The sequence below is a fragment of the Lepidochelys kempii genome, chromosome 8 (genome assembly GCF_965140285.1).
Source record: "Lepidochelys kempii isolate rLepKem1 chromosome 8, rLepKem1.hap1, whole genome shotgun sequence".
Classification (NCBI taxonomy): domain Eukaryota; kingdom Metazoa; phylum Chordata; order Testudines; family Cheloniidae; genus Lepidochelys; species Lepidochelys kempii.
In genome coordinates, this window is record NC_136387.1 from 105,545,172 (window position 1) to 105,561,107 (window position 15,936).

A 15,936-nucleotide genomic window follows, 5' to 3' on the forward strand; every position below is an offset into this window, starting at 1 on the left:
GACCTTGGGATATGATCCTTCTTCATCTCAGATCTGCTTTTGGCTTCAAGAAGGGGAAACCCTAAGCCACAAGGATTGAGATCCCCAGTCTCTGACTAGAGTCACCCTGAATATGGATATTGGGCTATAACCTATGGACTATTGCCAAAAGGACTTTTGGCAACTACAAGCTCATCTCTGCTAGGTATTTGAACCTCAAGAATTGAATTCAAGTCTCTATGTATATTGATCTTTTAACCAAAAAGAAAAGGAGTACTTGGGGCACCTTAGAGACTAACCAATTTATTTGAGCATAAGCTTTCGTGAGCTACAGCTCACTTCATCGGATGCATACTGTTAGTCTCTAAGGTGCCCCAAGTACTCCTTTTCTTTTTGCGAATACAGACTAACACGGCTGTTACTCTGAAACCGATCTTTTAACTAACACTCTTTTCTTTTTTAATACATTTTAGTTTAGTTAATAAGAATAGACTATAAGCCTGTATTTGGGGTAAGATCCAGGTTATTTGACCTGGATCTGGGACTTGGTCCTTTGGGGTCAGGAGAACCTTTTCTTTTATATGATGAAATAAGGTTTTCAGAATTTATCACCATATGTTTGACGTGTGTCTGGATGGAGGCCTGAGGCTGGGTACTTTAAGGGAGCTGTGTTTGGAAGTCTGAGTACCCAGGGAGGTGCTGTAGAAGCTGTTTTGGGCTGGCTGGGTAAAGCTAAGTATTGGAATATCCACTAGTGTCTGGGGTTTGTCTGCCCTGTTCTGTTTGCAGTGCACCCTGATTGAGTGACCTCAGCAGGCTCCCACAGGCAGCATTGTCGCAGCACAGATTATTTCTATATCTGGAGTTAGAGTAAGATATGAACATGTATCACCGATGTGAATATATTAAGTGGAAGCCATTAAGGGTGCTTCAGAATCGGTGACCTGTCAATGGCTCTGTTTACTTGCAAACCTGCCTGTGTATGGTGGGCCAGCCCAGGAAGGATGGAGGCTGGGGTCTCTCAGGACTTGTGACCCTGTCACATGGTACTGGAATCCATCTTAAATCTCTTCTTTTTCCATTTAGAAGGAGGGCTGGGGACCCAGGAAGATTCCTGCCTGGTGCCAAAGCTATAAAAGGGGGTGGAACAGGACGCCAGGGGCCAGTCATGAGAGCCCCTGCTTACCACCTAAAGATGTCGGCTGGAACTAACAAAGACTGTAGCAGGGGAAAGGATGGGGCCCAGACAAGGAGTCTCATCTGTGAAAGAAGCTTACTGGAACATCTCTGAGGGTGAGCGATTACCTGTAATCAGTTTTTTAATGTATTCAGCTTAGACTTGTGTGTTTTTGCTTTATTTTGCTTGGTGACATACTTTTCTGTCTGTTATTACTTGAAACAACTTAAATCCTACTTTTTATATTTAATAAAATTGCTTTTGTTTATTAAACCCAGAGTAAGTGATTAATACCTGGGGGAAGCAAACAGCTGTGCATCTCTCTCTATCAGTGTCATAGAGGGTGGACAATTCATGAGTTTAACCTGTATAAACTTTATACAGAGTAAAACTGATTTATTTGGGGTTTGGATCCCATTGGAAATTGGGTGCTGGAGATAAGTGAAAACTGCTCAGCAGGTTACCTAAAGTCTGCAGCTTTGGGGGTGTGGTCCAGACCCAGGGTCTGTGTTGCAGCAGGTATGCATGTCTGGCTTAACAATGCAGGGTTCTGGAGTCCAAAGCTGGCAGGGAAAACAGACTCTGAGGTAATTTCAGCACATCAGGTGCCAGTCCCAAGGGGGTCTCTGTGACCGAACCTATCAAATCCCTGTTTCTACAGCCTATTGCTCTGGCCCAATTAAACTGCGAGTTTGCTCCTCGGAACTAGGGTCTCTGGGAGGAAACCCACTCCATGGACCAGGGAGTCGGGATGCAGGTCACAATGCGCAATGCATTATGGGCATGCAAATGAGCATCCCAGGTAGGTCTGAGAGCACAGGGGAGCCCCGGCCTCCGAGCTGAGGCCACAGCCCCTGGAATGCAGCTCTGGGAGGGGCGGTGGCTCCCGGGGTCTCCACAGCTGCTCTGGGCATAGCTCCACACACCGGTTACCCAGGGCCGCACAGGAGATGCCCCCGGGCTGGGACCCCGCAGGTGCTGGACTCTGAACCTCGGGCGGAGCAGGCGGGCTCGGGCCGCTGGTCGCTCCTGTTTGCCTGCAGGAAAGGGCCAGTGAAAGGGCTGCTGAGCTGCCCCAGGTGGGCTGCGGGGGCCAGATCAGCCTTTGCCTGGAGCCTGCAGGGGATCCTGCCCCACCCCCTATGGTCAGTACAGCCTGCCCAGGGGCAGCAGAGAGCACGTGGTTTTGTCCCCAGCCCTTGCCGTCCCCAGCCCTTGCTGCCAGAGCTTGGCTTTGCCAGCCTGCAGCCACCGCATAGCTCGTTAACCTGCCTGTGGAGACCCACGTCCCCAGCCCCACTCCTGCAAACCAGTGACGGGAGCCATCGGCCCTCCTTGGTAGGACGGGAAAAGCCAGAGACACGCACAGCCTTTGCACAAGCAACACCCCCGGGCCGGGCCCAGCCCGGCAAGGAGGCTGGAGCTGGGGGGCGGCGTGCTGACAACACACAGCTGGGTTACAAACCACCCACCCCTCATCAGAGGGTAGCCCGGGGTGCAACCTGGTATTGCACCCAACTGCTTGGCCTGTGCAGTAACAGGCACTCCGCCTTCAGCCCTTGTGACTTGCCTGTCTTCCTTTCCAAAGGCAGGGACCTGTTGCCAGGTCCGTTAAATTCCTTAGAGCTCAGTGAGCAGCCGAAAGGCAAATCCACCCAGCCCAGTGCTCACACACTCTGCTTGAGCTGAGCTCTGAGGACACTGCGGCTGCTGCCTTGAAGTGACTCTTCACAGGCTCACTGAGAACCTCCCCAGAAATGACTCCAACGTCTGCTTTCCTCCTCAGCAGACAGCATAAGGGATGTGGTTCCTACCTTCATACTGAACTTCCAAGTGCATAGAGCTCAGCACGCCCAACACAGCATCCACAATGCTGGGATGGGCTGCTCCCACGATCACCTGACAAGGAAAGGAACAAGCAGGGTGTTATTCCTCACAGCTCTCCCCTCTGCAGCCCACTGAAATATTCACATGTGTTTGATCCTCAGGATACAGAGAACTGCACACAGCACTGTGCTCTGAGACTCAAGGAAATGGCCTCTTGGGGCTGATTCTGCAACCATCATTCAGGATAGTGAGCACTTAGTCTTGAATAGGACTCCTCATGTAAGTGCTCACCAGTGTAGTGGTGGTTGCCCAGTCTAGCCCTATGCTTCTCAGATGAAGGACTGCAGTTATTGGGGCAGCAAACTATTAATTACCATTATTTAATATTTGTAATATGGCAGTACCCAGAGACTCCAATCAGGATCAGGGCCCCACTACTCTGGGGCTAGACAAAGAGGTAGAAAAGTCCCCTGCCCCAAGAGCTTACAGTGAAAGAAGACAAGTGTTATACAAAGTGTGGGGAAAAGGGAGACAAACTCTTTAAAAATCCCCATAAAATCCTTTCCTCCTCTCAGGACTCCTCAAACCTGAGCATGAGGTTCATTGATCTCCAGCTAACTGAGGCATAAGAATAGCTTTGAGATTTTAACAGGGTGTGTGTCTCTGTCTCTCTCATATAAAATGTGGTATGTAACAGGAGAGAGCGAGAGAGACATTTTATGTTCAAAGGTCAAGGATCCGTGGTCCTGCAGATTTGGGGAGGGGGGGTGGCAACCCCCCCTTCCTTGATGACAAGGGACTGAAATTTCAAATGGGAGATTGTCAGAATTAAATTCAAGAGCAGCAGACTGCATCAGAGCTGCTACCTACCTCACAGCTTAGCTCTTAGTCTGGGTAATTAACATATAGCTAAAACGTTTTATGTAAGTGCATATTTCCAGGCCAGGGAGAATTTAAGAAGGGTCAGAAGACCAGAACCCCATTCCCTCAATTTAAAAAAAAAAAAAAAGGCACACCAAAGTGCAGGATTGAAAACAGTAGCACTAAAGACTATATAGTTCATTCTAAAACAAAAAGGCGTACTAGTGGCACCTTAGACTAACCAATTTATTTGAGCATGAGCTTTCGTGAGCTACAGCTCACTTCGTCAGATGCACAATGTAGCTCACAAAAGCTCATGCTCAAATAAATTGGTTAGTCTCTAAGGTGCCACAAGTCCTCCCTTTCTCTTTGCAAATACAGACTAACACAGCTGCTACTCTGAAACCTATAGTTAATCCTGTATGCCATTCCCTTTGGAGTTCCCTGGAGTAAGAGCAGGACACGTCTTTAGAGGCATGTCCTCTCCTACAGCTGAGGTCATATTTTCATACTAGGCTTTCACAATAAGTAACAGACTGGAGGAGAAGAGGAATTATAAAATATCTTTCATACTCAATTTATTTAAAAGCAGCAGATTAGATCCTGATGGAGCAGGGACTATGTAAACAACAGTAGCAGCCTTTATACACTCAGCACTTGCTCACACACAGCCTTGGAGTTTAGCATCTGTGTTACTGAGAGGGAAAAGTCTAAGGGGAGAATTGTTCATGATTTCGTTATCCAAATCAGACAGAAAACAGCTCTGTGCACCTCATTCCTTTTCAGTGTGTTCTCAGACTCAGGAACTGCTGGGGAACTTGAAGAGCACACACTGTGCTGATGACATGCAACTGGGCACAAAAGGATCCTTGCTTCAGAATTCTCTTATCCAGTACTACCTCAACAAGGAACTTTCAAATTGGCTTATCCACACAGGGTATGCAGCCTTAGACATGTTAGGACACATCAGCTGAGTATATACTGAGTGTGCTTGTGGATGCAATAAGCTCTTCTCTGGGCTCCTTAATAAGGCAAGAACTGTAGCAGGATTTCCACTCACCTTTAGCCTCCAGCTTATGATAGATTCATTATGAAACAGAGTGTTCTGATAAAACTAAAGCATGGGCTAAAGTTTGATTACATCCCGTTCTGCTCACCTGCACAGTCCTGAGTGTCTGCAGAGACAGCTGTTGGGCTTTGGGGGATGTGCATGGCAGCAAAGCAATCAGGCCTTTGTATACCTGGTTCTGATACTTTGGATTGCCATGGCCTAAAGAGTCCAACAGAATTTGCACTTGTTCTTGAGTCTCTTCGGACTTGGAATTGGCCAAAAACTCAGCTATTGATCGCACACCTGTGTATAAGAAGATTTACTGAGTTGCATAGTTGGAAAGCCCAAGTGGTTACACATCTGAGGTTAGACAGAAACTTGGAAATTTTATTGAAATCCAGACAATCAAAAACACTGTCCCATTTTAATCAGTGCTGCTGGAGAGGTAGAGATGGGGAATAATCTTCATTCTTGTGAGTTTATCAGTAGCTATTACATGGATTTTAAAATATAATAGGCCAAATTCTCAGCTGGTATAGAAGGGCAAAATGCTGCTGAAGTCAATTGAATGACATACATTTACACCAATAAAGAATCTGGCCCCCTGAGGTAAATGGTGCATAGAGAGTATCACTTTACTGATTCCATCCCACTCCTCTCACTGCTGAGGAAGTTGTCCAAACCTTGAGCATCTGTCACTGATTTTAGTGGTGGGTTCCCTTTTACAATGGGAAAAGCATTTATTTTTTTCCAGTCTTCAGAAACATCTGAAGAGATCTAGCTTTTCCTTTTCAGAAAAATTCCTGATTTCTCAATAGATATCAATTAAAAAAAATTTAGGCCCAAGAGGGAAAGTTTGGAGAGGTAGCAGTGGGTGAACACAGCAGGTTATAATGAAAACTCTTTTGCAACCTTAGCCACAGTAGTTGCCACCAGCATGACTGCTGTAATACATCAAAGGAAAAATACTGTACAAAAAGTATGCTCATTAAAAATGAGAAGGGGGATGAAATGTAACCACTCAGCAACGGCTGGGACTCTGAACTCCTTTCAACAAGAGAAAAAATAAAATAATCTTCCATCACTAGGACTCTCATAGAGTGAAAGGAACAGGTTCAGTTCTGTAAGGAGCCCTTGACGTTTGGAGGTCAGAGAGTACAGACTCGCCTAAATGGATGTAACCCCATTCCTTTGATAAAGAATGCGGATGGCATGGCACTTACCATAACTTTCACAAATGAGCTCCTTATACTTCCTGCCAGCGTTTGCTACGAGTTGGAGTAGCTTTATTGACTCTCTTTTGTCCTCTTCCTTCAGTTGGTTCAGCCCTAGTATTTCCAGGAGAGTCAGCACACCTCCAACCTCCAGAAATTCAATAAGATACTTGTGGCTACAGAGATGAGGGGAACAAAGCAAAAAATATAGCACTTGGAACAAAATCTTCCTTCCTCGGATCTCCATGTTACTGGGAACCTTCTTCCTACCTCCTTGCCTCCAGTTTGTGTCTAAGCTCCCGGACGGAGACGACAGCTACCAGAAGCTTGACTTGGAACCCAAATGTGAAGGCCCCACATGTCAGTATGATGTGCTCCCAATAGGCTACCAGGTGAGATATTTACCTCTGATTGTCCACATTTGGATACTGACCTACGTGCACAGAGAACTTTGGGTCTCCATACACAGGGTGCTCACTGGATCCCTAACTAGTGTGTTAGCAATCAGACCACTCCTGGGAAACGGGGGACTCACTGAGCAATTGCATAGCATAGGCAACATCATAAAATATTTACAGTATTCTTGGGAAGCACAAAGAGTCCTGGCTTTGCCCAGCCTTGTGTGAAGTAACATATGCAGCACCTCCCACCTGCCCATGACTGATTTATCCATTTCTACAGAGCGCTGATCTCCATGGTATCTGACCTCCCAAAACTGGGCTCTGCTGCCCAGGGGACACAATTCAAAACAGGTCCAACTGCACAGCCCACTAAGAGTGTGTGTGGGAGTCTCCAGGCATGAAGGAGGCTCACTGACTGTGGGGATCCAGAGACCTGCAGAGGAGATAGGAGAGGCTTGGCCAGTTATGGGTACATGCTGACAGCAGGGTGTTCAAAAGCACAGATCATGGACTGTTGCCCTTTCCCAGACCATCCTTGTAGTAAAATATTAAGACTGGCCCCTCACCTCACAATCCTCACCCTGGGCTGGCACAACTCTGGGATGTTAAAGCCACCCAAATAATTCTTGTTGAAGTGACATAGAAATACTCACCTGCTTGCAGCTGACAAAAAGATGCCAATGGACTTTAGCTGCTGATCTAGGTATATTCCATACATGTAGCTGTTTGACAATGTTAAGGAGCAAATACTGAGACAATTTTTCACATTAAACCTGGTCACTGCATCTGGTCTGGCTGGTAGCTTGGTGGCAATGTGTGGCATTGCACCTGGGGAACCTGTCTTTGGGAAAGGGCTAGGGTGACCAGATGTCCCGATTTTATAGGGACAGTCCTGATTTTTGGGTCTTTTTCACACATAGGCACCTATTACCCCCCACCTCCTGTCCCGATTTTTGACACTTGCTATCTGGTCAGCCTAGAAATGGCACAGGCCTTAATTTTCCAGGCTAGCTGGGTTGCAAACCACTAAGGAGGCAGCATGCTCATCCCCAGAGTGGGTGTGAAGTGACTCCCTGCCTGTAGAATTGATGGGCTTGGCAGGGAGCTTACATTTTGTCCTCAACTAGAAGGATAGGATGTCCTGATATAGGACCTGTGAGAGGGGAAGGAGAAAACAAGGGGAATCTTGTGTAATTTAAAACCCAATAATACCCTTGGTGTGGAACTTCCCTCAGATTCCAGCTTTTATGGGTCAAGCTCTTCTCCCTGAACGACTGGACTCAGGTATTTCCACAGAGAGGGGCGACCTTAAATCATATTGGGGGAAAAGAACATTTGGAAGAGAATCTTCCCCTCGATTGCCCCACCACCTCTTCTGGCATCCCAAAGAAGTAGATACGTGAGCCTCAGCCATGCTGTTAGGCGGGTCAGAAACAAGCTGGCTCCCTGTGAGAATTCCAGCTCCAACTCTGGTCCTGTCTTTCCTTGATTTGCCTTAATGAAATTGCCCAGAATGTGGCTACGAGCAGCTTTGCTAGCATTGTCCCATTCCTGCAAGAACCCCATCAGTCTGCTGATGGCTGCCTGCTCCTTTGTGGAAGTCATGATCAATACTGTCCTACAGGGGAGAGAGAGAGGTTATAGAAATCCTTAAAGATAAATGTAGGCTGTACAAATGAGTAACACCAGCCCTAATTATATTTTCTCCTTGTCGAATGCTTTCCAGCTAAAGATCATAAAGCACTTGACAAACATTGATTAATGTAATCTTAATCTTCCTTTATTCCCGTTATCTTCATTTTACATCTGGAGAAACTGAGGCATAAAGAAATTAACTGATTTACCCAAGGCCACATAGTAAATCTGGGGCAGAGCTGGGATTAGAATCCAGATCTCCTGATTGAGCCACAAGATCATCTCCCCAAGAGCAGTCTCCCTCCCAGATATGAATAAAGCACTTTAATGTTACAAATTTTCTTAATCTCAGATTCTTGCTAGCTTGAATATTTGATCACATGACAGGCCCTGCCAGAGGGTAAGTAGGATGAAATAAGAGCAGAGATGCACAGGATCTTGACGATGAAAGGGTGGATTTGGGAAGCTTTTGCATTTTGAACCTTTTTGTCCTAGGTCATGTCGTATTATTTAATTTCTCTTCAAGTGCCGAGAGCTTTCAACGGCACATTTTTAAATAAATTCGGGGGGAGAAATGAAATAATAATCCAAGGAATAGGGCAGCTACAGAAAATCCCAACTGACTTTGTGACCTTCAATACAGTGATACCCATTTTGCCGAATTTCTTTGGCATATTTGGGCATTCTCTGTCTCCCCCTTCCCCCCAAAATTTACAAATTTTCTGGTGTAATTAGTTCTGGTAAAAAGTGCAGATTGACAGCTCTGGAAGATAAAGATGGTTTAATCACATCGGTCCCAATCTTGCAAACACACATGCTTAACTTTAAACTTGTGAGTAGTCCCAATGTGGGGCTTAAAGTTAAGCAAGTGCATGGGTGTTTGTAGAATCGGAGCCAAAGGAGGTACAAGACAGGCAGAAATACTGCAAGCTTCTCTCCACACAGTCCTGTCAACACGCTTCATCTGTGTGGATGACAGAGAGTTCAGTCCTTGCCTCTTTCCGTTCTTGGCCCCTCTGCTGAGATTGAGGCCTTGTCTATGTGAGAAAGCTGCAATGGTTTAATTTAAGGTGTAATTTAAAAGCAAATTAGTTAAACCAATGCAAACCCTGTCTGGACACTTATTTCAGGGCTTCTCTCAGTTTAGTTTAAATCTATTAGGTCTGTTTGGGTCCATGCCTATTTCCTATCAGTAAAGTGCCTAGCACTTGTCTACTAGGAACTTGACTGCACAAAAGGCACCGGATTGAAACCAATGACCTAAAGGTGAAATGCTCTGTAGTTAAGTGTATTAAAAAAATTAAAAACAAAAAAAACAATCACCCTAGAAAGTTGGATAAAGAAACAATTCTGCTGGGTTAAGAGGAGTTGGGATTTCATTAGGGAATTAACAGTCTGTGGTTTGTAGGAGTCTGTGTCCTTGGCAGAGTGTATTCAGGATCTCCTCTGAGGGAGGACAAGGTTTAAAATAAATCAGTTTTCCCAAAATAGTTGTGATTGGAAGTGTTATTAGCCATAACAAATGTTAGTGCTGATGGGAGACTGGCCTGTTAGGAGCCCTTTGTCGAAAGTCATATTTCACAGTCTCATGAGCTTTTTCCAGTGATTTACAGAATATTTGTGAAACATTATGTGCAAGGCTCAAGACTGACACTGAGAGAACAACTAGTGTGTTGAGGGAATGAGTATTTCACAGAGACGGTTTGCATCAAATTTACAGGCCCATAAAGAGCTCCTATGTCCTCTACAGAAATCTAGTTAAAAGAACTTAACAGTCTGAAGCATCCCAAAATTGATTCTAAATTAACATTTCCATATTTATGTTTGAGATGCTGATGGTGTGCTCTTATCCTGCTTTTATTAGGAAGCAGCAATAATCCTCACTGTTCAGAAACACCATCACCAGCCTCTGGACAGGAGGATTTGAGGAATAAAAGGTGCTTTCCTATTATCCAGCTGGGGAGAAGAGTTGGTCTGAAAATGATCACACAATACAACTAACTGAGGACATAATGGTACCAGACTGACTGTTATAATATTATGCACATATCTGGTGCTCTTCATCCAAAGATCTCCAAGTGCCCTATAAATAGGGGTAAGTATTCTTATTATCCTCATTTTACAGATACAGAAACAAATTCACAGAGAGGGGGAAAGACTTGCCCCAAGCTCACACAGTAACTCAGTGGCAGAGTGAGAACAGAACCAAGTCTCCTCACTCCAAATTGTCCGGTCCAGCTACTCAATGAGCTGCCTCACTCATCTCGCTAGATCAGATAAGCTTAGAGGATTGGACACCAAGTCAGTACTTTGTTGGGAGGACTCTAAGGAAAACCCAGGTGATTTAGGAACTGTTGTTGGCTATTCACTAGGTAGCTGTGAGTGGCACCTTGAGTTTAGGAGGTGCAGCCCTGGATGAGTTGGGAGATGGGAAGGAAAAAGTGGTTTTAAGATATCTTTGCACCCACCAGATTCCAAGCCTTGCCCAGCCCCTGGCACAAGTTACAGCCTGCTTGGCCCATCCACTTTTCGCCATGGTCCCCACCCCTGCTCGTATCTCTTCCCTCCGAGGTTCTGCCCCCCGGCCAGGCCGGCAGCTAGAGCCTGGCCCCAGTAGCCCAGGCAGCTGTGGAGAGCCATGGATCCTCCAGCTGCCCGGGGTAGTGGTGCCTGCCCAACAGTTGCCCCTGGCCCATGGCCCCACTCCCCAGGCCCTCCGCCCAGGGCAGGTGGAGGGTCCGTGGCTCCCCACAGCTGTCTGGGCGGCTCTTACCATGGCGCAGCTCCAAGGCCCTGCCCTCAGGCTGGAGCTGGGTCGGAGCAAGAGCCACGCAGGCAGCTATGGGGAGCCGCAGACCCACCACCTGCCCTGGGCAGCGGGCCAAGGAGGCGGGGTTGCAGGCCAGGGTCTGCTCTTGGGACCCCCTGACCCTGGGTAGGTAGAGGGTCCCAAGCTCCCTGGCCCTGCTCTGGCTTAGCCGTGGGTGGGGCTTTGGGGGGAAGAGATGGGGCAGGGACGGGACCGGGGGGGCGGGCCTTTGCCCCTCCACTTTTGGGAAGACTCTGCTGCCCCCCCACCAAACCCACAATCCTCACTGATCCAGCAGGCCCCTTCCTTCCTCCCTCCCTAAAGCTCTATGACCGTTGCTCCTTCTCCAGACCCCCTGCTGAAGCAGCCCCCTACTATTCTCTCTCCTTGGTCCCACTGACACCCCCAGCACCCTTTTGCCCCCAAACCCGGTACCTACTCTCCCTCTAACCCAGTTGGCGCCCAAATCCGTAGCCGCTGACTTCGTGGGTGCTCCGGGGCTGGAGCACCCATGGGGAAAAATTGGTGGGTGCAGAGATCCCCACCCTGCGCCCCCACCCCAGCTCACCTCTGCTCCGCCTCCTCCCCTGAGCGCACCGCGTCCCTGCTTCTCCCCCTAGCTCCCAGTGCTTGGCACTGCGAAACAGCTGTTTCATGGCATCAAGTGCTGGGAGGAATGGGGGAGGAGGGGGAACGCAGCATGCTCTGGGAAGAGGCGGGGTGGGGCAGGAATTTGGGGAAGGGGTTGGAATGGGGGCAGGGCCAGGGGCGAGCATCCACCGGCACCTGGAAAAGTTGGCGCCTATGCCCAAATCCATCTAATACTAGTCCCCTTGCTAGCTCTGCTAAACTCCATTTCCTCCAATGCTCGCCCCACCCCAGCTGGGATGCCCCTACACCCTCTTCAGTTCCCCCATGGCTCCCAATAGCTCTTTGAGGAAGGGGCTGTGTGAGATCCTGGTCATTTCCTTTACCCGTGGTTGTCTTCTGGGGGTGATTGGCTGGCTCTCGCACCATGCTCGTTATTCCATGAAGCACTGTGTCTCCTCCAGTCCTAAAAGAATCTCTCTGCCTTACTCCTACATAGCCAGGCCAATAGCAAACTAAGCCAGCAGGTCTCCGGCTTATTGGAATGGTTTGGCAGCACTTCCTTTCCCAGTGGGGAGGATGTCCCGAACATGGACAGAGTTGCCAGACTTCTGTCACCCTATCTGCCATGAACCCAGCCCTCATCCCACCCTCCCTTGCTGCCACCCAGCGAGCCCCAGCTCCATCCATCCACCCAGTCCTCACCCAACCCCACCCTGCCCACCTACCACCCACTCCTATTGACTCAGTCCTCCCCGCATCTGCCTGCACCCACCTACTCAACCCATCCTCACCTCCCCCACTCCATCCTTCCCCTACCCACCCCTATCTATGAAGAGAAATTCCATGTTTGAATAATAAGAGTATAGCAGTAGGGATGTATTACTGACCAGGATGGTGATGGTGATTGTGAAATGCTCAGGGAGATTAGATAGGGTATAAAAATAGAAAATTCACTAATAATGGGGGATTTCAACTATCCCCATATTGACTGGGTACATGTCACCTCAGGGTGGAATGCACAGTTGAAGTTTCTAGAGACCATTAATGACTGCTTCTGGAGCAGCTAGTTCTGGGACCCACAAGGGGAGAGGAAATTCTTGAGTTAGTCTTAAGTGGAGCACAGGATCTGGGCCAAGAGATGAATACAGCTGAACTGCTTGGTAATAGCGACCATAATGTAATTAAATTTAACATCCTTGTGGGGGGAAATTACCAAAGAAGCCCACCACAGTAGCATTCAACTTCAGAAAAGTGTACTACATAAAAATGAGGAAGCTAGTTAAATGGAAATGAAAAGCAACAGTCACAAGAGTGAAATGCTTGCAAGCTGCATCGAAACTTTAAAAAAACCCACCCCACCATAATAGAGGCTCAAATTAAATGTATAACCTACATTAAAAAAAGTAGTGAGAGTATCAAAAATATACCAGCATGGCTAAACAACAGAGTAAAAGAGGCAGAGGCAAAAAGGCATCCTTTAAAAATCAGAAGTCAGATACTACTGAGGAAAATAGAAAGGAGCGTTAACTCTAGCAAGTCAAGTGTCAAAGTATAATTAGGCAGGCCAAAAAAGAATTTGAAGAGCAACTACCAAAAGGCTCACAAACTAACAGCAAATAATTTTTAAGTACATCAGAAGCAGGAAGCCTGCCAATCTGGGGATCATTGGACAATCAAGGTGCTGAAGGAGCTTTCAAGGAAGACAAGGTAATTGGAGAGAAGCTAAATGAATTATTTGCATCAGCTTTCACTGCAGAGGATGTCACGGAGATTCCCAAACCTGACCCATTCTTTTTAGGTGACAAATCTGAGGAACCGTCCTAGATTGAGGTGTCAATAGAGGAGGTTCTGGAACAAATTGATAAATTTAACAGTGATAAGTCACCAGGACCAGATGGTATTCACCCAAGAGTTCTGAAGGAACTCAAATATGAAATTGCAAAACTACTAACTGTGTTAAATCAGCGTCTGTACTAGACAACTGAAAGGTAGGTAATGTAATGCTGAGTTTTAAAAGGCTTCAGAGGCGATCCTGGCAATTACAGGCCAGTAAGCCTAACTTCAGTACCAGGCAAACCTGATTGAAACTATAGTAAAGAATAGAATTATCAGAAACTTAGATGAACACAATTTGTTGCGGAAGAGTCAACACTGCTTTTGTGAAGGGAAATCATGCCTTAACAATCTATTAGAGTTATTTGAGAGGGTCAACAAACACGTGGACAAGGGTGATCCACTGGGTATAGTGTACTTGGACTTTCAGAAAGCCTTTGACAAGCTCCCTCACCAAAGGCTTGCAAGCAAACTAAGCAGCTATTTGATAAAAGGGAAGGTTCTCTCATGGGTCTGTAACTGGTTAAAAGACAGGAAACAATGGGTAAGAATAAATGGTCAGTTTTCAGAATGGAGAGATGTAAATAGCGGTGCCCCCCAGGAGTCTGTAATGGGACCAGTACTGTTCAACATATTCATAAATGATCTGCAAAAAGGGGTAAACAGTGAGTTGGCAAAATTTGCAGACAATATAAAATTACTCAGGAAAGTTAAATCCAAAGCAGACTGCGAGGAGTTATAGAGGGATTTCACAAAACTGGGTGACTGGACAACAAAAAGGCAGATGAAATTCAATGTTGATAAAAGCAAAGTAATGCACTTTGGAAAACATAATCCCAACTATACCTATAAAATGATGGGGTCTAAATTAGCTGTTATCACTCAAGAAAGAGATCATTGTGGATAGTTCTCTGAAAACATCTGCTCAATGTGCATCAGCAGTCAAAAAAGCGAACAGAATGCTAGAAACCATTAGGAGAGGGATAGATCATAAGACAGTAAATATCATAATGACACTATATACATCCACAGTACCCCCCCCACACCTTGAAAACTGTGTGCAGTGCTAGTTACCCCATCTCAAAAAAAGATATATTAGAAAGGGAAAAGGTGCAGAGAAGAGCAACAAAATGATTAAGGGCATGGAACATTCTCCATACAGGACACATTAAAAAGACAGGGACTGTTCAGCTTGGCAAAGAGACAATGAAGGGAAGTTACAATAGAGGTCTACAAAATCATGATTTGTGTTGGGAAAGTGAATAAGGACATGTTATGTACTCTTTAACATAACACAAGAATCAGGGGTCACTCAATGAAATTAATAGGCAGCAGGTCTAAAACACACAAAAGGAATTACTTCCTCACACAACGCAGTCAACTTGTGGAACTCGTTGCAGGGGATGTTGTGATGACCAAAACTGTAACTGGATTGAAACAAGAATTAGATAAATTCATGGAGAACAGGTCCATCAATGGTAATGAGCCAAGATAGTCAGGGATGCAACCCCATGCCTGGGGTGTCCCAAAGCCTCTGATTGCCAGAAGCTGGCAGTGGATGACAGAGGATGGATCACCTGATAACTGCTCTGTTCTGTTCATTCCCTCTGAAGCATTTGGCATTGGCCACCGTAAGGAGACAGGATACTGGGCTAGATGGATCATTGGGTCTGACCCAGTATAGCCATTCTTATATATCGAGCAACCCCCGCTGCCCTCCCCTACTGCCTGCATCCACCCCATCCTTGCCCTACTCCTTTCCATCCTGCCACTCCCACCCCTACCTACCAACCCTCAGCCCCTGCATCTGCCTGCACCGACCCACCCTGCCTACCACCCCCCAGCCCTTCCCTCCCTGTACCCCCCACCTATCAACCCCCAGCCCTTCCCCCCCACCACCACTCAGCAGCCCTTCCCTCCCTGCCTGTACCCCCCACCTATCAACCCCCAGCCCTTCCCCCCCACCACCACTCAGCAGCCCTTCCCTCCCTGCCTGCACCCTGCCACCCACCAGCCCTTCCCTCCCTGCCTGCACCCCCCCCACCCCCAGCCCTTCCCCCCCATCACCACTCAGCAGCCCTTCCCTCCCTGCCTACACCCTGCCACCCACCAGCCCTTCCCTCCCTGCCTGCACCCTGCCACCCACCAGCCCTTCCCTCCCTGCCTGCACCCCCCACCTACCACCCCCAGCCCTTCCCTCCCTGCCTGCACCCCCCACCTACCACCCCCAGCCCTTCCCTCCCTGCCAGCACCCCCCACCTACCACCCCCAGCCCTTCCCTCCCTGCCTGCACCCTGCCACCCACCAGCCCTTCCCTCTCTGCCAGCACCCCCCCACCCACCCACCCCTAGCCCTTCCCTCCCTGCCAGCACCCCCCCGCCTACCACCCCCCAGCCCTTCCCTCCCTGCCTGCACCCCCCCGCCTACCACCCCCAGCCCTTCCCTCCCTGCCAGCACCCCCCCACCTACCACCCCCAGCCCTTCCCTCCCTGCCTGTACCCCCCCACCTACCACCCCCAGCCCTTCCCTCCCTGCCTGCACCCCCCACCTACCACCCC

At 47.8% G+C, this 15,936-nt stretch overlaps 1 protein-coding gene across 9 annotated transcripts in view; it reads right to left on the bottom strand.

Moving 5' to 3' along the window:
• The window catches only part of ARMH1 (armadillo like helical domain containing 1), a 31,155-nt gene that overhangs the window by 13,564 nt on the left and 1,655 nt on the right, over positions 1-15,936 (bottom strand). For 6 of the 9 annotated variants that reach the window (XM_073357941.1, XM_073357939.1, XM_073357940.1 and 3 more), the window contains exons 1-6: positions 14,956-15,094; positions 7,910-8,128; positions 7,164-7,232; positions 6,119-6,285; positions 5,002-5,198; positions 2,971-3,055 (exon numbers count right to left, since the gene is read on the bottom strand). In XM_073357941.1, coding sequence (XP_073214042.1) covers positions 2,971-3,055; positions 5,002-5,198; positions 6,119-6,285; positions 7,164-7,232; positions 7,910-8,115 — 724 coding nt within the window. In that variant the 5' untranslated portion in view covers positions 8,116-8,128; positions 14,956-15,094. Of the gene's footprint in view, positions 1-2,970; positions 3,056-5,001; positions 5,199-6,118; positions 6,286-6,815; positions 6,944-7,163; positions 7,233-7,909; positions 8,129-11,928; positions 12,108-14,955; positions 15,095-15,936 lie in introns of those variants that run through there. The other 3 variants (XM_073357934.2, XM_073357938.2, XM_073357935.1) reach the window with 3 other exon arrangements.